The 21,876-nt window shown below is 36.4% G+C and overlaps 1 protein-coding gene across 12 annotated transcripts in view; it reads right to left on the bottom strand.

The window, feature by feature from the left end:
• Positions 1 to 2,335: 2,335 nt before the first annotated feature.
• NFIA (nuclear factor I A) overlaps positions 2,336 to 21,876 on the bottom strand; it is a 479,105-nt gene continuing 459,564 nt past the window's right edge. For all 12 annotated transcript variants that reach the window (XM_087960371.1, XM_087960370.1, XM_087960368.1 and 9 more), the window contains one exon: positions 2,336 to 10,433. In XM_087960371.1, the coding sequence (XP_087816497.1) occupies positions 10,416 to 10,433 (18 nt within the window). In that variant the 3' untranslated portion in view covers positions 2,336 to 10,415. The remainder of the gene's footprint in view (positions 10,434 to 21,876) is intronic.

Raw genomic sequence — 21,876 nt, 5'->3', positions numbered from 1 at the left:
TTATGTTATTATTAATGCAGCCACTAATACAGTATTGCTGACAGATATACCTCTACTTCTATTCTGTCACTGGTGTATGGCTATATAGCAATAGCACTTGGACTTTTATACCACTTCACAGTGTTTTACAGCCCTCTCTAAGCAAAGTCAGCCTATTGCCCCCAACAATTTGGGTCTTCATTTTACTCACCTTGGAAGGATGGAAGGCTGAGTCAACCTTGAGCCTGGTGAGATTTGAACTGCCAAATTGCAGGCAGCCTGCAGTCAGTAGAAGTAGCCTGCAGTACTGCACTCTAACCACTGCGCCACCATGGCTCTAATTTTCTACAGTGTGCAGCTGAGAAATTCTGGGAATTGAAGTCCACTTTTATGGAAGCAGACTTAGTTTTAGAAACAGAATAACAGAGTTGGAAGGGACCTTGGAGGTCTTCTAGTCCAATCTTTTCTTAAAAACCTCCAGTGATGGGGCACCCACATATTTCTGAAGTTTACTTTAGTTTCAGATTCTATTATTCTGATATTTGACAGAATAAAACAATAATTAAACAGTGCTCACCCCTCCAAATAGGACATAGAGAATCTATGCCCACAGAGATGCCACCCTATGCTAGAATGACCTTCTGAGGTCAGAAATCTTAATTCTGGGAAGCTTCCTTGGAGAAGCATTGATGACACAGTAGGATGATTTATATTTCAAGATTGTTTCCCTTTAGTACCCATGAATTATAGCGACTAGTTCCTGATTCAGGATAAAAAGAAGTAGTAAATGGTAAACTTCCATTAGAGAAGCCTTTCTACATGTGGCAAAGAGAAATGCGAGTGATCATTTGTAAATAATGTCTATACAAATGCCAGGCCAGTGAAAGTGTTATGAATAAGATACCAAATTTGTATGGAATTAAGAGAGGGGAGGCAGATTGCAAATACTTTAACTGCCCTGATTCCAGATGGAAATGCATTAGTTAAGCTGAAGACTGGGGGGAAAAAATTCAAGGGGAGCATTTCCTTCAGTGGAAGAAAGCATGTTCCTATTGGCTGCCAAAGAACCAGCTGAGACAGCACAGAATTTCAATGCTTTTCATTATTCAGGCAAATGACAGCAGGGTTATTGACCAGAAATGGAAATAAAGATTTTTTTTTTAATCCAGAAAATCTTCACGAAGGACTGACAAGAATGCATCATTTTACAAAGAAAAACCACTGTTTACCATGTGAGTGCTAACATGATGCCTATCATGGGATATTATCCATGGTTTTGTAATCTGCAGTTTTGTGTATCTGTTCTTGGTAAATATAAATACATCATTCATGATGTAAATTTTTGTGCATCAGCAGGTTTTGGTATGTGTTTCTATTCTTCTTTTTGGTTTATATGCCGAAGCATGCATCTACCCTCACTCCCACATTTCCAAGTGATTATAGTAACACTCTCACCTTGTATTTTTTTCTACCCATTACTTCCTTTGCATACAAATACACAATGAAATACAGTGGGAGAGAATATCTAAGGTGGCCAAGGCACCAGATCCTTTTTTCTGTTTTTTCCCCATTTGTGTGAATTTGGATTGTTTTTCATTTTTCATTCTTCACAGCTCAGGTACCTAATTCCTCCACGCTTCCAGGTCTTACCCTACATTTCTGCTGTCCACTAGAATGTTCTATATTTTGGTGTATAGTAGAATGTATCTAAATCTACCGATATGCAAGTAACTTTTCAGAATCCAAGAATTTGCCTCAGTATTGTAGATTGTATCTTGAGATAAAATGTATCCAATTTTCTGAACTTGAATTAATTGTACCTAACAACATTTGGGAGGTGAATGTGTGTTTTTGCTTTTGAGACTTTCCTAGTTGCATTCTATTTAGGTAGTGAAGAGTTCTTAATGCTGTAAGGCAGATATTGTAGAGCCATGTTAGTCTATGGGGGCAAAAATCAGGAATCTGGTTGCATTTTTTGTGACCGACACATTTAATTAAAAGGCATATGCTTTTGAGAGCTGCAGTTTACTTCATTAGATATACTGAATGGTTAGGCTGATGTAGAATTTCCATCCTTCTGTACCCATTCTGTGTCACAAAAGGTGCTACCCTGATATTTTTGCTATATGGTAAAGTCCCTGGATCTGCCATTTTGCTACAGCCAGAATCAGATAAAAAGACTACGATATATTTGTCTGAAGTGACAATGATCTAACAATACTCTAATTGTTTTGTCTCATCACAATATCCTAAACTAGTTTTAGGCTACAGTATTATAAGCTCAGCTGGTCATAATTCTGCATATATAACAAATATAGTTGCATGCATATCATAAACTAAAGAACAACAAAGCCTGTTAGCATTAGCAATTTTTTATTTTCCTTTTTTGTTGCATAGGAAATGCAGTACTTGCTTCCAGTAATTGTATTGTAATGTGAGAGGGTGGTAGTACTAATGGTTGAATACAAGAGTTAAACTAAACCACACCAGCTCAAAAAAATTCTGCAGATTTAGTTGAAAAGAATGGATGCCCACAGTGATTCTCAACCAATTTCAAATTTTCACAGAACACAGTAAACCTAAAATGGTAACTATGAGGATCAATACAAAGATACTAGAGGCACAAGGGACCCGATTCATAAAAAAGTGGAAACACAGGGATATTAAAACAAGGATTAAGTGAATTTGCAGCAAATTTTCACGCGAGAATGCATTGTTACGTAAGATAAGAAAAATCAAATCGAATGTTTGATTGTTAGACCTGAGTAAGTGGACTTGTGAATGGCTAACTGTGCAAAAAAGCCAAGGGCAGGTATTATATCATAGATATTCTTATTTGCTGAATATTCCCACTACCATATTTTGTAAGCCTGGGGAAAAAAAACCTGCTTAAACCTTTTGGATGCCTTTTTCCAACAGAATGTGAAGGATTTGCCTTCTTAGATTCGTTACTCTGTTCCACATTTGTTCTCTCCAAGATCACATAGACCAGGGGTGTCAAACTTGATTTCATTGAGGGCTGCATCACGGTTGTGGGTGCTGAGTGGGTGTGGTCAGGATGGGCATGGCCAGGATGGGTATGGCCAGCTCAATGTCCTGCAGTCCTCTGCCAGCAAAAATGGAGTTCGGACTCTGTTTTCGCTGACAGAGGCACCACAGGCTGGTCTTTCGCTGTTTCAAGGGTGCCCTGTGGGCCAGATCTAAGCACCCCGTGGACTGGATCTGGCCCACAGGCCTTGACATAGACTCTTTCCTCAAACTTGAATGGCCATTCCCACCCTATTGCCAGCTCTCTTATCTATGCTAATCCCATTCCTTAGATCTGGACTCTTCCTGATTTCTTCCTTTCTTTTGGAAAGAAAAAAAAAGATTCATCCAAAGCATGAGTGAATCAAGATTGAGGACACCAACAATTTAGTTTGAGGGGTAGCTAACTTTGGGGGGGGGGAGGTGTCAGAGGATACTTTTGGTGTCTTCAAAATATACCCTGATTGCTCTGGCAGGATATCTCATTAAATGGTCTTGTGCATTCACAAAAGATCTGCAACACTAGCAAAGCCAGTTATTAAACTCTCATGAACCAACAAGAGGCCAACAACTGAGTTTGGACCTGTCATCCTTTTTCAAGCTACACTATTGAATCCTAGAAAAACTGGGTAGATCTGTCCTTATTTCCTCAACGTGTTATGGGTTCTGTCTGGGCCAAAGGAGCTTCCTTGTCAATTAATGTCATGCCAAGAGCAAAGGGCTTGGCTTTGCAGCATGCCTGCTTCCCATTAATGCTGATTCTTTTTTTACCCTAGGTTTAAAAAATATATTTTTTAAAAAAATAAATAAAATCAGGAAATTTAGGATGGGTGCAAAGAGAGAGGTTGCCTAGCATGGATCAAATGAAACACCTCTGACATTGCATTAGACGATGTTATGGGAAAAATAACAAACTCTCTACAAAATCTTGCCCTTTTTCTTTACCCAATGGAATGCTACTTTGCTCTGTGGAACAGTTCTCCTATCCAGTCTAGAGTGCTGTAAAAATGCTCTCCTTAAATCCTTATAATCTCATATTTTCCCTTGCCCATGTCCTACACCTTTAATATTTTCAACATAGGAGAATCAAGATTTGCTCTGCCTTTCTGCAATGCCCTGACAGCCTTCAAATAATAGCAGTATGCTGAATAAACATCTTGGAAAGAAAAAGAAAGCTATACCATTTGGAGTGGGAGAAAAAAACACCTCCCAACCTGAAAACCAAAATCCTATGTTAATTCCTGGAGACCACTCATGAATCAGGTCCAAAGTTTATACAGAATTTTGACAAAAAGAAAAAGAGAGAGAGGGAAAAAAACCAGCAGTGTACAGAAACTAAATAGCCATATGAGGTTTGGTTTTACAGTTCTTACACATTTCTGTTAAATGAGGAGGTCTGGTGTGAAACAGGGTCAAGCAGGGTACCTGGTTTAAACACTGTCCATTAGGAAAACATTTTCAATGTCAGTTCCAAGTTTGAGAATTGTCGCTTCCACTGAAGTCTTATGTCTGATTTTTTTCTTCTGAGATAAGCGTTTAGAGTTCTTAGGCTGCTTAAGCAAAGAAAAGATACCACCAGGCATGGATTTCAAACCCCATACCTGCCCTCAAGAGTGAAGAATGCCCCCCACAAATAATACTGAATTGAATTTTAAGTTAAATGTGTATTTCCAAAATACTGAAAACACCCAAAATCAAGAAAAAACAGAATTGTGTTCTCAGTGAAATATTTTTAACTTATCTGACAAGAACCAAATCAGAGGGGAAAAAAAAGACTAACATAACTTTGAGTAATATTCATACAGCTCACTAAGCATTATGGAATAGCATGCATTAATATTGTTTGGTTATTTTACATCACCTATATCAGAAGGTTCTGACAGACAGCGAAGGCTACTGGTGTAGAAAAATCTTACTTCAGAAGAGCAATATAATACAGATTTCACAGGCACTACATTTTTAATATATCAGGTATTATGCTGGTTTTCTTATATTTCTTTCTGTCCTAAAGCTGGCATTTATAATAATGACCAAAAAGGCAAGGATTGAAGTAAACGGAAAGTAGATACCAAGGTTGATATATTTCTTTTTTTTTTTCAGATTTATATTAGTGCATAGTTCTCATGCAGATAAACACTGCTATGCATTTACATTGTTGGAAAGCAGAGTGAATTGAGCCCAAGTTGTCACATTTTTGTAAATCATTTTGCCAGTCTGTAATAGCACCATGTAATGGATTTGCATTAAACTTTAAATTGATTTCAGAATTGGTGACACAGTATTCACTACAGTTAAGTGCTATGGAATAGCTTCAATGTTACCTGCTATATAGCAAAGCAATTTTCATCCCACTGGTTTTTTTTAATTGGAAAAAATAAAAGGGAAATGGTACTCAATACTAATTAGACTATTGCACAGCCTTGGACTTGATGATGGCATAGCCGGGTTTTACTGTCCAACAGTAATACATGCATTGACTTCAAGACAAAATTGGCTTTGTAAGCTTGAATTTAATGGAAACCTTGCCTGGTAGGCAGAGTTTATTTCATGAGATTCTCCCCAATAGGTTGTATGAAAGATGAGTTTCTTTTAGTGCCATTGAAGCTCTCCTTACATTTTCATCCCCATTGTGGTTTGCAATGTTTGTTCTATGGAGGCCTTCTACCAAAGTAAAACCATAAAAAGATATTTCCAGAGACACAATGCAAAGAATAATATTGACATTTGTTTTGTTTTTTAAAAAAAATCACAAGGGAAAAAAGGATCAGTCTTATGCCATGTATTTGGATGGTGTTTGTTTTTCACCTTTTCTCTCGTGTGTATGTGCACAGTAAATTTAATACTGTTACTACAAAACTGCAAACTATATGGAACAAAGAGAAGACATTGAAAAAAAGTAGGTAGAGAGATTTTTGCATATTCCTCTGGGCTGACTGAATTCTGTGGAGATGAAAAAAACAGTTCTATTCTTTACTTGTCAACTTGAAAGAGGAGGCTGGGGACCCTCTTACAGAAAAGGTACGCCCATGGCTAGTGCTCTTCTCAAATCAAGATTTTCCAGCCACATTTGTCTCTACATCTTATCTTCATGACCAAACATGGTCACTGACTATGCTATCCTGGGATAACAGGAACCATAGTCCTGCACTCTTGGAGAACATCAGGTTGGGAAAGATTGCATCTATATATATATATCACAATGAATAAATAATGCAATATCTCTGGGGTGTGCAGGATGACAATAAGCTAAGCCCTAGTTTGGAAAGGGATCAAGAGAATAAAACTTCTGATAGTCAAGTCAATTCAATGAAAGAACTGCTGTTTCTATTTGGGATAAGGAAGTAAAAGGGGTTGGTGTTGGACATCTGGTCATTTTGAAAGAATGACTTGGGCAGAAAAGCTGTTTGTGCAAAGAATAAAAAGCAGTTTTGAATTGGGCAATGGGTATGTTAATCTGATTCTGCAGTGTGTGATCCAGGATTACTTTTCTATTAAGGGCTGCACACCCCATGCAGTTGTCTCCCTTCAGATCTACATTCTCCACTCTGCTTTGAGGAATAAAACTCTGTTCTCCACACCTGAACAGATTCAAACTGCTATTATTGCATGACAATAAGATGAAACAAATGTTAATTTAGTGTGTTTAATACGTTACAGCTTCTGTTGGTAAACACCCTTGATCGCATACCTAATGTTAAAAGCCTTTAAAAACAATTTGTTTCGTGTGATTCCAATCAGAATTCCCTAACTTTACCACCTTCAAACTTAACATGATAAAACACCTTCAAAAATACAGCATATCTGTAATGTCCATTTACAATGGTTTTTCAGTAGCCTATACTTCTCAAGCATAGGAATATGCTATACTATTGAGAGAAGGAAAAAACTGTATTTAAATACATACAAAAAAGGAAACAGGAAAGTTTTTAACTTAAATCCAGTTCCCAAAGGGAAAAAAAAAAAGCAATTCTATGAATGCTGCCTTTATAACGAACAATCAGAATTTCACTAAGCTAATTTGACAGAAATTTTCCTTATTTAAACAACATTACAAAAGTCCTGCATTATAAAATAGGGTAGAATAAATCAGTGTAATCAATAAAACTATACAACATACATATTACATAGCTTCTGAGTGGGCAGCTTTGATTCTCTCTGTTTCTGGCCATGACTATCACATGCTTACTAAAAACAACTAACTGCCCAAACTATTGCTTAGTTTGCTTTGTTTCTTTTTTTTCTTTTTAAAAAAGGGTGCAATTTTGTTGTATATACAACCAATTTACTGGTAATACCTTGGCTTAGAGCAAGGTTCTGACAAAATGTTTGTCTAGGCTTTTTTTCCCCCTTCACTGTGAAGCACTGAAAGCTGCTAATTTTTTTTTATTTTTAGTGCACATATGTCTTAATAAGGTAATGCCCTGCTAAGTGCTATAGGGAAGGCAAAAGATGCTGGCTAGTGGATGTGATACCATAATAATACTAACAATCACACAATACAACAGAGCAAATGACTACTCAACCACTTATTTGACATATATGAAAATCCAAAACATTTTTTTCCTTAAATAGAGAATAACCAGTAAACAATTTTTCAGAACTTGGAAGTTTAAAAACGTGCATATAAAAATGGGCATTTCATACTTTTTATTGAATGTGATTTGATTGCAATCTGCTAATAAAAATGAGTGTGGGATTTGAAGAAAACAGTAGGTTTTTTTTTTTTTTAAGGCTTGCTTGTGAAAGGAAGAATTGAAAAACGAAAACTGCTTGAAGCAGGGTCCAGCTTAGTGCTTCACAGTTTGACTGCTTCTCTAAGAAGAGCCCTTCCTGCGTGTGCATTCAAAAATCACACACAAAAAAGTACAAAGACAAACACCTAAAACACGCTGCTTCAAGTGCAGCACCGACTTTGGTCAAATTAAAAAAAAAAAACGAAAGAAAAATTAAGAATTGCTAAGCTTTTCTTCTACACGATATAAGCAGGTATTGCATATTTTCATATATCTGGGAAAAAAAATAATAAAAATAAAAACGAACAAAAGGAAGACTCCAAGGAAAATGTAAAATGCAGCCACATCAAAAATACTGATATACTCTAGCATCTACAGATATCAGAATAGCACTGCCACTGACCGTACAGGACAAGAAAACACTACCCTTATCTGTGAAACAACTAACATTCTACTGTATTCTAAGATGCTGAAACTGACAATGGTGGACATAAAAGTCACATTTACAAAAAAGTGTCTCCAAATGCTTGACTAGGGGAAAAAAAATAACCCTTTCAATAGAGGAACATGTGCAACAATTCCACAAATAATCGCTATCCAGGGCAAGGCACATTGATATGGAATTATTATTATTATTATTATTTTGTTTCGTGCAAATCAAGAAAACAAAACAAAACAAAAAAATAGTTTTAGGGAAAAGATGAGGAGCAAAGTGTCTTCCCAAGAAATTCAGTTTACTTGATTGTATAGGACAGTAGTAGAAACCCTTCTGAAGGGCCGAACAAACATAGTTTAAAGGCAAGTGCCTGGATTAGGGATTACAATATTGTGTCTTAATGCACTCTACTTTACCCTACATTAACTATATAAAAATTAGTTACTAACACTAGAACATGCAGAGACTTTCTCTGATTAGCTAGATTTGCCAACCAGAACGTATATATATGTATAATATAGGAAACCTTCTTAAAGTTGCATGGAAAGCAAAGGGGTGCTCCGCTGTCTGAGAGAAAAAAAAAATCACTTGCATTTTTTTTGCTGTTTTTTTGCTGTTTTTTTTTTTTTCATTTTTTTTTTTTACATAAGATACAGGACATTTGGGGTCCAAACTTTTTTTTTTAAGCAAGTGCCCTCACTTTGAACTGGCATAAAATATAAATCCATATTTTGCTTTTCTACTGATGCCTTTGCAGTCCAGAAAGAAAAGAAAAGAAAAGAAAAGAAACAGCCAGTTCAGGGACACAAGAGGCATTTTAGTTTCTGGACAGCTGTCTCTCTTATTATATTAAGGACTGCAATCCAATGCAGGCTACAAAATGCTTAAAGCTACCTTTTAAGCATGTTTTCCTCTGCATTAAATTGTGGCCGCGATATTTTAAGAAGTGATATACCCTATATTGCCGGAAACATGTATGATTTGTCAGAATTGTCATACTCTATTATAATTGACTTTAGCTTATATAATGAATAGATATTATGATTTAATTTTAATTATGTGCTTTGATAACAGAAAATAATTAGCATTTAATGAAGATAACATATTGTGGTAAAAGCACCATTAAATTTTGTGTGTGAACGTTTTAAATTTCCTTCAGTTTTAAAGGGATACAAGTTTAACAATAAAAAACATAAAAAGCAAAAATAGCTCCCCCCCCTTTTTTTTTCTTGCAAGGCTGTTTTTTACCCCAATAATTTAGAGTCCTGGGGTGGAAGGACTTGGAAAACAAAAATAGAATTTTCAACAATCTCTATCTTACAAAGATATTTAGCTATCCAATGAAATTGCACTTTTCTCAATTCAAAATTCGATTGTTTTGATTGATTCCTGTCAGTTTCTATCAAAACAGACCAACTTCCCCATTTCCATATGAATTTTATGTCATTGTTGAAAATTGTCAAAAATGTTTCATGTTAAGTGCAGCATTTAATTTTTTTTTCTTTTTTGTTTGACCTGTAGTAGGTTGATGGTTTATATTTCTTTGCCACTTGTGTGGAAAACCAACCTGTCAATAACCATCTTATGATTCGTGTCATATATTGAATTGCTGATTGCAAAATTTAAAAAAGAAATATCCTGATATGTTACAGAAAAAATCATGCCCACGACTGTCTTGTAAGCTCCATACTGAAGAACTCAGCTATATGCTATATATATAGCTATACTATAAAGTTATTTTATGTGTAGCTCTTCGGATCTCTCAGTAAGTCTCACACTCGGATGGGAAATTAATCAGTAAAAAATACTGTAAAACAGTTAGGTGCTATATGGAAAGGGTTACAATAGCAAGTCAGTAAGTAGCCAGCAGGCTCGCTCTGCTACCCAATGTCCCTAATTCTTATACTACCACTTGAAACACTTCAAAAATATGAAGCTCAAACATTTCCAGCACCATATGAGAAATTACGTCGGTCACTAAGGTGTTCTTTTTAAAAAAACTCAAACCAAACCAAAACCCCAAGCCTCCAACTCCCTCCCCCCACCACAATATTACGGCCTTGGATGCTCAATCATAACGTTTGCCGTCTCCGAGTAAGAGCAGTTGTTTGCTGTCAATCTCTGTCTGCTCCCCTTCCATGGACGTGAAGTAACAACACTGTTTTGTGGCTGCTTCCATGTTACAGAGTTGGGATGGGGGTCAGGTGGTCTGTCTGCTGGATGGTGGGAAGCTGTGAGTTTTATCCCAGGTACCAGGACTGCAAAGAAGACAAAGGGAAGCAGAATTATTGGTCTGCGAGACAATTCTAACATAAATTCATTGACATAGATAGAAACTCTGCAAAAAAAAACAAAACCAAGAATCATTAATTTCACTATTTCCGTACTAGAATGTGAGACAGATCAAGTTAGATTAAAACAGTGCACCCTTATTCTCTTATTTATCTGTATAATTCACTGACAATTGGGAAATGAACAATATTGAATGGACATACCAATATGAATGTATGTAATATGACAGCACAGGGAATACTAAGTAACTGCATGCCCACAACTCATTAAAAAGGGCTAAAAGAAGAGATAAAGGGCCTTAAGTGGAGGGGATAAAGGAGCACAAGAATACCTAGTTTTTGCAGTGGTTTCCCATTGTTAGAAATTTGTCAAATTGTTAATATCATCACAAACTTGGTAATTATGGCTTGACATAATTGACTAATAGGAATATTTATATTCCTAAATATACATCCTTGACATTTTTCATCAGCGTCTAAACACAACTATATGTTCTTACAGCGGTAATCAAGGTTCACATTTATTTAGGATGCATTTTGACCAAAAATATTATTTAAGCAGGCATTGCATTTATTTTCGTATAATTATAATAAACATTGATTGCTAAAACAGTTCAAGACTAATATCCAGTTATAACCATGTTAAGGCACAGCCACTCTGCCTTGGCTAATGTCTATTCTAATCTATAGCCATCCAGAGTCACCTGGTAGGGAGATGGCAGCATAGAAATTTAATAAATAAATATAAAATAAATAAATGAAATATTGTAGAAAAAGAAAGTATTTTGCAATACAAATTTCTACGTTAATGATCTAGTTAATATATACTTTTTGCACTGAAAGCAGAGGTGGTATTCAGCAGGTTCTGACCAGTTCTGGAGAACTGGTAGTGGAAATTTTGAGTAGTTCAGGGAACTGGCAAATACTACCTCTGACTGGCCCCACCCTGCCTCCATCTATTCTCTGCCTCCTGAGTCCCAGCTGATCAGCTAGGTCTTCTTTTGTTTCCCTGCACAGGAAAAGGGAGCTGGAAAGCAGGTTAGTGGGATGGAGAGGAAATGGGATTTTGCAGTAACCTTTTCCCAAGAGTAGGGAAGGAATGGAGATTTTACATTATCCTTCCCCTGGAGTGGGTTGGGAATGGAGATTTTACAGTATCCTTCCCCTGCCACCTCCACCAAGCCACGCCCACCAAGCCATGTCACGCCCACCAAGCCATGCCCATGGAACTGGTAGTAAAAATTTTTGAGTCCTGCCACTGACTGAAAGTCTATGAAACAAAAGGTGCAGAATTGTGTAAAACATCTTAAACTCAAACTTCAATTTAAAACATGAAAGATAAGTCCAAATTAAGAAACAATTGTTGATCTATACTAAATCTATGATAGAAATAAAAAAGGTCTGATAAAATCAATTGTTCTATTACAGTAAACAAAAAGAATTATGCCATAATATAAAATATAATTCTTAAATTCAGAATAGGCTTTAGTCTCAATAGCTTCATTATAAGACATACAGGTTTATTTCAAATATGTACTGATGCTGTTAATGTTTATTCATGAATGAGAATCTAATGATCTTGTCATGAATTATGAAATTATACATTTTAAAATAACAAGGATATGGAAAGTTTTGAAAGGGATTTTATAATTTTGAGACTTCCATCACTTTGGAACCAGCTGATCTGGGATAGTTTCACATTCATTGAAGAATTTCTTTCAGAATAGAAAAAAATAGGTGATGAATGGTGGCTTACCAATAGCTAGAACTCTGTTGCATTTAAAAGTCTCTTGTTGGCTACAATAGTGATAAGGGTAACATGCCAGCAAATGTGCAAATAAATGCTTTCCCCAATAGCAATAATCATAACTGCCTGCTGTTGCAGTAAACAAAGTGAAGAAGGGCACCGTAAAATTTGTAAACAGTGTAAATATGGTTCCAAATAGGAACAGGATGTGAAAGAGAGTGATTTTGTCTTTAATCCAGGAGCTAGAAGGCATGATGAAAAAAAAAAAGAATTTTTACCAATGGGAATATAAACCATTGTTAACTTCTGTGGAACTTCATGGATTCAAAAAGGGAGCGGAGGGAACAGTTATACTCTGGTTTCAAATAAACTGGTGTATAATCAGAAATAAATTGAATCAGCTTCAAACATCAGCTGACATACAAATCCAGAGCTGATACTGAACTTCTTCAAAGTCCTGGTGAAGATATGTCCTTGAGAATTGCAGTGATTGATGGGAAAAATGAGTAAAAACCAAAGGACATTTTCTTCAGAGAGCGTTCTAGAAGTGGGACATTCCCAGAAATATTCTTTTCTTTCTGACCAAGATTGAGAAAACAGCTCACTTGTGGAGAAAAGCAATGTAACATGTAAACTATTAACATGCATATGTGACTATTAACATGCACATTTATAAGTTGGCACTGGTGTCAAGTTGTTAGCCAGTCTAATGTTGCAAGTTCACACAATGATAGCATCTCTCCATTTTCCATACATTTCATTGAAAGCATTTGTAACTGATGGCATCCAACTAGATCTATCGTACTAGACTGCCACCCAACACTGAAATGGATTCCTTATTTCTTAAAGCAGATTTGGAGTTGTAAATGGAGGAGAAAAAGGGAAAGTCTTATTGCTGGAACAGAGGTTTGGATGATTACAGTTTTCAATTGTTTTTTTCACCACATTAAGTCCCAAATAGCTGACATAGGATTTTATAAGATTCTACTCCAGTGGGTAAGACTGAACTAAATTATAGTCTAAGATCATCAACTGTACATAGATCTGTCTGTTCTTTAACTTTGCTTTTTTTCACATAATGACCATTTTACATTTCTTGAATTTCTGAACAATGATACATCACAAAGACAAAATACACTGTACTTGTACCACTTTTAAGAACAACAATAATTTATACTGATGTATTATTAATCATGTAAAACTCATGCTTCCTATGAAGGAGACAATACTCTCTAGAGATGAAAGCTGATTTTCAATTGTTACTGAGTCCACCTAATAACCAAGTACTTAGATTTAAATATATTACACGACAAAAATGGGAAAAGATGGCTGGTTTAAATATTACACGGTTTAAGTGTTGGCAGAAAGTCACGAAGATATGTTAAACAAGTATTATTTTATTTAAAATATTTAACTGTAAGAGAAACTGTGTCAATGTGTATACTTTTTCACTTTACTACCTAGTTTTCTGGACATTTCAAATTAATATATTTACATCTGCTATTGTTTCGCAGAATTCCTCATAAGTTAGATTGAAATTGGCTGAGAATAGAATAGAAATCTATTTGTTTTGGAACTTTTTGCACAAAAGTTTCCTTGGGTGATTAAGGAATCTGTATTCGTTATTTTGATGCAGATGTTACCTGCCAGATTAGTGTGAACATATTTTGAGAAAATTAATTCACTCAGTAAAACAGAGTAAATAAATGTCTAGTTTCATAAATATGCTTTGTGTGAATTATGGTTTATGCTGTTGTCATCAGGAAAGTATTACATTTAAATACTTTGGTACTAAATATATATTTAATTTAAATTACCTTCAACTTCAAATAAGGGTCTTTCCTAAATGAACCAAAGGTTTGTTTCAATACTTAAATGTTTCCATGGTATGTGTCTGTGCCACCTGCAAGAATTCCCTTATGCAGCAGAACAGGCATTTTTATCAACGCCCCATTTTAGAATCAAGATGCAAAAAGTTGGACAACTTTCTAACTGTTAGGCAAACTATACTCCAAACTTTCCTATCAAGAGGCTAAACCCTGCCATCCGGCTTGATTATGGATCTAATATAATGTTTACTTTAGAAGCTTTAAATAATTGATAGGGCTACTTAAATTTGGTCTGAGTACTTAGTTGCTGAAAAGTACTACAGTGATTTGATTCTGAATCTGGACATCAATATGCCTGGGATCACTTAGGAACATGCGGTAAAATACTTAAACTTAATTTACACTATTGCGGAAGGCAGCCTGTATACACAGCCCCCCCCCCTTTTTTTTTTAGTGACACACAATCCGCATTTTGGACAGCAGGAGGTGCCTTTTCCATGCCACATTTTTTTCTCCTCTGCTACTCACTGCATAACTTCTTCTTTTTTTTTTAAAAGAGTTCTGCAGTGCTTCTGCCCTCCTTAAAAAAAAAAAAAAGAAGGTAAAACTTTCTTTGCCCATCTTACTATTCAGTGTGTGCCTTGCAGACAAGGTTACTCCAGAGCAGCTCTGTAATCCTTCACTGAAATAGGCTTTATTGATTGCTCTGGTCTATTGTTCCCTTTTCAAGTCCCCAAGTTCAAGTTCATCCTGGTGTTACATCATGTCTGGTTGCTAGGAGCAACCAGACAGACCCAGACGTGACTATCATTAGCAAGAAACACACGGCTCTCCTCCCACCAACCTTCCAGGGGCTCTGACGTAGCAGGCCCACTGCAAACACATTGAAGTATTTATTCAGCCTAATTTATGACCTACCCAGAAAGCAAGACCCCCACTCCAAAACCCAATGCTGTTGTATATTTAATTAATCGGCCTCTCTCTGGCACTTGGGAAAGTTAGACAAAGGGCTAATTATTGTGTTGCACTCCCCACACTTTTCTTTGGCTGGGGGGGAGGGTTTGGGGGGAGGAGTTGACTATTTGCATGGGAAAGAAAACTTAGAAGGCTCATGTCAATCCAACCGATTCCCCATAAACACCTTTCTCCCTCTCTTTTGCCCCACTGACACTTCATGAAATACTTAGCTGCTTCAGGGAATTGGGGGAAGAGGAGGAGGAGGAGGAGGAAGAAGAGGAGGAGAAAAACCCTGATGTGAATGTAACTCCTTCAGAGTTGGTATTCAGTAACACAAATCAATTCATGACATGTTTAAATTTAAATGCTAACCACACACTCCGAGAGTTACTTTAAAGGTTAGTTTTTAATCAATAGAAGTTGCTGACTCGGGAGTTTTGAGCTGCGCACTGCAGCTCTTTGTGCCTTTGTCGAAGCCTGAAGGCTTTCAAACTTTTTCTTTCTTTTTTTTTTTAAAGATGATTTTTAGCGGAGATTTGCAGACAGAGTGCTATTGTGTTCTTGGCAAGCTACATGTCAATAAAGGCGCAGAGTCGCCCTGCACTGGAGGTGTCAATGTGACACCTGGCAGGCACCAATCACACCTGAGACACCAGGGGAACAACTTTAACTCTTTGTGGATCAAACCAGATGGCAGGACTGCTTGGCCACAACCCAGTTATTACAACCCAATTACATACAGGCTTCTGGAAATGTCACAGTGTCATATATGCTCATGTGCTTTTATTAGATTCAACCTATATATCTTTAACAACCTCTCTCAAGCTAATAGCAACAAATTAACTGGTAATTAATCAAAGTAGTATTTCTGCAGTGTTCTGTTATTCTTTGGGGAGTTTTCCCCCCCCTCACTTTCCTTTTGGACCAAAAGTTTACATGCGCATTTCAAAGGCAAACGATCCTTTTGATGAACTTTCATTGTTAGAGAAGCAAAGTTAACGGGCGGTTGTTTGTGGTGTGCCAAGAGAATCTACATTTATATTCCATGTAATTTCCAACTGTTTGGGTATATTATACAGCTGCGGTCAAAGTTATTTTTTTAAATGCCCCTATATTACTTTTAATCTGTTTTTATTGGCTATCTCAGGAACTTCCCAGATTTATACCTGCTCTTAGAATCCTTTTGTATCGGATACTCCCAGGATGCCTGAGCTGGCATGTAGACGTATTGTCTGCCTGCACCCGGATCTCTTGCAATTCTGTGCAGTCCATAAAATGGATTTCACCGCCCTTTCCCAAATGTTCAAGGTGAAACATCAAAAAGAATTCTGCAGCCCAGTACAAGATCTTAGCTTTCCTTTCTCCAGTCAAATGAAGAAGTAATCTCATCATGTTCAAAAGTGCTGACTAAGGATTTAATAAAGTGCCTGCAGATGTGTGTCATCTCTAAGGTATTCAACTCATGTAATGCAAAACAGTTCTTCACTGAATGCACTTATAAAATTCCATTTAACCATTGCTGAGCTCTGTTTTAATGTCCTCTAAGGAGTATTAGCATACTCCCCCCTTAATTTACAGCACAATGAAAGTTGAGACCCTATACAGTACTGCCAGTATCCTAAAATCGTCACAGTTGTAAGATTTTATGAACCATAAACAATATCTTTTGGACTGAATCCTAAGCAGAAAGCCTGAAATGGCAATGCCATTACTTGGAGAATGTCAGCTTATATCCAGTGCTGATGGGAAAGGAAACTTTTATAAAGAAAAGAAAAAACATTCAAATAAAGTTTAAGAATCATCACAACTTAAACTTAATGAAAATAGGTATTTTTCTTGCAGGTATTGGCTGTGCAATCAGTATAGAAAATATTTCAAAAGATAATTAAAATCTTATTTAATATCACCACCTTTTGCTGTTTGGCTAAAAATCCAACCAAGCTCTGGCAATATATATATATCAGTACATTTTTAAAAGGTGCTGTTAGGGGAAAAAATTGTAGGCAGAGGAATTTTTTTGGGTTGTTTTTCCAAACACAATTATTTAAAACATGTAACAGCAAAAATAAATATTGTGGAAGTATGAAATCCAGAACTGGGTGTGACAAGTTGATTTCCTTCTCAAAGCAAAATGAGTTATTTAAGGACATGGATTTTATTACTTTTTAAATACCATGTTTCTCATATAATAAGGCCGGGTCTTTTTTTTTTTTGAGCCCTGAAAAAATGGCTAGGCTGTCTTTTCGGGGGTGACTTAATTCCCCCCCCTTGCATCTTTGGATGGGCGGGTGGCGACAGCTTGGATGTTGACCTCGGTGTTGGTAGGGCACTTCATATCGGGGTCAACGCAGGCAGCACCATATCCGGGTGTGCAACAAAAGTACTTCCTAACGGCAAGTCCCCCCACCATTCCCCCCCATTTCGCATGTTTTAATATAGGCCTTAATTTGGGGGGAGGGGCTTAATTTCATTTCATGCCTATAAAACATGCTGGGACTTCCTATTGGGGGAGGCCGTATTGTTGGCGAAACAGGGTAGTTATAAAGAGACCTCTGGCAGTTTATTACACATATATTGCATTCTCTCTCCAAAATATTTTAGTGGTGTACTGGTTTTTCACCCTCTCACATATTTTACTCCATCAAACAATGCTGAAAAGCAGATTAGACTGAAAAATGGATGTTAACTATAGTTCACAGTCACAAAGATTTATACATGAACCCAAGTTTCTCCAGGCATTTCGTCCATTGCGCTGCAATATCAGAGTATTGATGTAGGCAGTCTGATTTAAGCTAAGTTGAAATGGATACATTTATGATGCTGAAATTGAAAGACATTCAATTAATAAAAGAAATCACAGTACAGTTCTGTGACTTTTGTTCTGGAAATCTTTCAACGATTGGAATGCCCTAGTATCCACATGAATGGTGATTCTTTGGGGCTAAACAGATTTCAGAATTCAATAAATTGGTCCGCTAAGTGTAAACACATCTCTTCTTTAAATGCAACAACTACAACTGGCTTCAGTGACTCATACCCTGATTGCTAGTTGGCTGGACTACAGCAAAGTGTTATTCATGGGACTGCTTTTGGAGACAAGTTGGAAGCTGCAGCTATTACTAAAGAGACCAGTCACAAGTCCTTATGTGTAGAATTACACCTATATTAAATTTACTGCATAGATTCCAGGAAATGTCGTTCAGAAATGCATTTGCCTTCTGGACTGGTCACCCAGGGAGGGCTCCCTATAACAGACCCATTTGTGAGGGTCCCAAAATATGGATGAGATACCAGGGCTTCTCTGTAAGAGTCCCGGTCTTATGGAATGCCCTCCTCCCTAAAGTACATTCTGTATATTCTCCACCTTGCTGTAATTCCAAACATTAAATATATCCTATTTCAAATGAGCTTTCAAGAACTGATTTCGACTGATTTTAATACTAATTCTGAATCTAACCATTTGTTATTATGCTTTCCCCACTTTGACTTGATGTTGCATGTTGTTAGAACCCTATGGGGTGGGTTATTGATATCATAAATAAACAAAGAAATAAAATTATTGTGCATTTTTTTAGTGCAATTGATTCAGAAACTTTATGATGACAATGCTTCTGAAGTATATTGTTTTTATATCTATCTCTCATTAATATTATCCTTATATTGCTGTAGTAAGCTAAACTTGAGACATGCTAGTTAGTCAAAGGCCATTGGGTGAATTCATATCTGAGGTGACATTTTAATTTGTGATTTTTTGGGGGCACAGATGTTAAACTTGAATGGATACCATGTTCCAGAAGAGAGTCAAAAGGAATTCAGATGCAACAAATCAGGAAAGGTTGCTAAGAATGGAAACCAGTTAGGTAGGTTGTCACATATTTGTTTTTTATATTTGTTTTTTCTCCATAAATTTTCCTTTGACATTATATACCTACCGTCTCTGTCCTATTGTTTCTTTTATTTTTCTTATATGTATCCATGTATTCATAACTATGTTTATACTTATACCTATTATCTTGTAAGCAATTGACAAATCAAATAAATTATACATACATACATATATACATACATACATACATACATAGTATTCACTTTGTTCGGAGTATTTTCCCATCGTTACAGTTGTGCTTTTGTTAGGAGAGCTTGCAGAATCTCATCTGCCATCATCAGGCCTGATGATGGCAGATGAGATTCTGCCAAACGTTGCTAAAACTTTAAAAGCACAACCACAATGACGTGGGAAAATACCCGAACAAAGCTGAATACCATACATACATACATACATATAAATATAAATATAAATATAAACATAAATATAAATATATAATTTATTAATTGGCCATCTCAGGCACAGGGGGACTTGATACAGCTTACTTAATAGGGTTAAAGTAACAATTAAAAATAAACAAAAAAGAATCACTAAGAGTATGTGGATGCAATCAATCATGAAGAAGGATGAAAACACAAGCATACCTTGCCCACCAAACTATAACAGGAGAGCAGACTGCCCCATCCTATTGCAGGATGACGCATGCATGGTTTAAGATTACTTTATTGTATTATTTTGTTTTAAGTTCTTGTAAGAAAAAACGATAAACAGGTTGTCTAAAAATAAGAATGATATAATGCTTTAATTAAAATGATATAAAAACATAAAGAAACAAAATAGCCAGTTTATCAAATAATTTGCTTATAATAATTGAGTAATTCATTAGCATGTGTAAATGTTGCAAGTCTCTCTTGTAAAAGTTCACATTTCAGAGTTTCAATCTTGTTTTTTTAACTCCCCCCCCCCCTTTAAATTCTTATTTGAAAATTTTGACTTTGTGGATGAAAAGTCTTTAACTGAAAGACCATAGAGCTCCAATAAATGACTCTTTAAAAAAGAGAGCGTCTCAAGCAATTACATACAACTACACACACAGATACATCTTTGAACTGTACATGCTAAACATCTTTTTAATCACAGGATCGGGTTCTGCTTTATTGTAATTTTTATTGAGGTATTTGTAATGAGCTGCTGATACTTCTTAAAACATTATCATGTCAGAATTCAATGCAGGGTGTGTTTTTTTGGCAGATAAAGATCTCAAGATAATTCTTGCTGTAGCAAGCTGTATTTGTAGCCTGTACACTTTGTGTTCTGTTGACAGCAAAGCACACTAACCCCAAACACAGTTTTATTATGTATGCTATATTGTATTTTGTATTGTACATTTTATTTTCTTCTACATAATCTGAACCTTGGATGCATAATGGAGTTAAATAAAATGCTGAATAGCTAACAAAGATTTAAAAAGTAGAACAATTAAAACAAAATTCCAGCGGTATTACTGGGTTTTGTCCCAATACTTCCATTGGGATTGCATGGTGACATTATATAGCTAACAACTTCTGTCCTAGTAATACACCATTTTCTGTTAAGATGCATGGGGAAAAATTATAAAAAATATATTATAAAGAAAGGAGGATTTTATCAAACTGGGTAAAATAGGCTTTAAACACTCTGATCTGAACTGGCAAGGACTAAGAAGAAAAACTTGAAATTATGAAAAACAAGGTATAAAAATGTTAGAAAAAATGAGGAAAAGGCAGCTTACAGGTTTGAAAACTTGTAAACATTGTTCATGCTTTTAATAATTCTATTTAAAAATATACACTGGACTTGAAAAGGACATAAAACTGAGCAATTATAATAAAGAAAAACTATGGTGTTTCTCAGAAAATAAGACCAAGTCTTATTTTGTTTTACACTTGCAAATAAGTACTTGGGCTTATTCTCGAGGCGGTCTTACTTTTTTTTGAGGTGCAGCAGGCCAGACTCGGTGAGCTGGATGTGCCATGGACGCACCATCACCTCCATTCTGAACCTTCGGTGTTCAGAATGGAGGCTTTTTAAACAGGAGGAAAATGGAGAGCGGGATTTTCTTGCCTGACCATCTTTCCTTCAGTCTGTGATGAGCTTGAGGAATGGATGACAGGCAGAAACATCCCCTTCCCCATTTTCCTCCCGCTCGCCAGAAAGCCTTCCGCAAGCCTCTCCAAAAGGGAAACAGCAAAGCAGCTGGCCGCAGAGCTACCAACTTCGGGGAAGTTGCCCAACAAGCAGAAGTGCTGCACCCAGAAAGAGAAGGGCAAAAGCAGTATTTGCAGTACCCCAAGGGGCCAGCGGGTTACAGCTGCAGCTGGACAGTTGCCCCCTCCACACTCGCGCTGCCACTCGCGCTGCCCAAGTCCATTCCCCCCGGGGTTATTTTTGAGTAGGGGTAATATTAGGCCTACCCTCTAAAATTAGGGTTCGGCTTATTATTGGGGTGGGTCGTGTTTTCAGAAAAACACAGTAGAGCTGGTTCTGCATGAAGAAAAACTTATGAGGTGGGATAAAAAAATCCAAGAGAGGAAAAAAGAAGCTGTATATAAAATTTTGTAAAGTTTTCATCTTAGGATATTAGCATTCAGGATCATTAATTGATTCAGAACAACACAATATTTACTTTACTGATTTATTTTACCAATTTAAATTAAATTTGTGGCACTCACATACGGTCACCAATTTGGATGTTTTTCAAGGGGACAATAATGATGGCGAATGAAGCTACCGTTACCTATCACCTCTGATAGCTATATATTATTTTCAGACTCAAGAGAGCATTGTCTTAAGTACAACTTGCTATAGGGCAACTGTGAAAAAAAGCAACTTTATCTTCCTCACATCCTAGTTGCGAGCTTTGTGGGTATATCTGATTGGCCAGCAGCACAGTCAATATTTTCCCCTTTCTTCTCTTCTTGTATAAGTAAAACAAAATATGCCAATGCTGATTATTTGAGATGGAAGCATACAGCTTCTTCCTGTCCTAGGTACCTATAAATAGGATATTTT

Source organism: Notechis scutatus, chromosome 3, assembly GCF_049901735.1.
Source record: "Notechis scutatus isolate UNSWTSFEM ecotype Mainland chromosome 3, rNotScu1.2, whole genome shotgun sequence".
In the NCBI taxonomy this organism is placed as follows: Eukaryota; Metazoa; Chordata; class Lepidosauria; order Squamata; family Elapidae; genus Notechis; species Notechis scutatus.
Note: the sequence above shows the minus strand (reverse complement) of the source record. Positions and strands in the feature narration are given on the sequence as shown.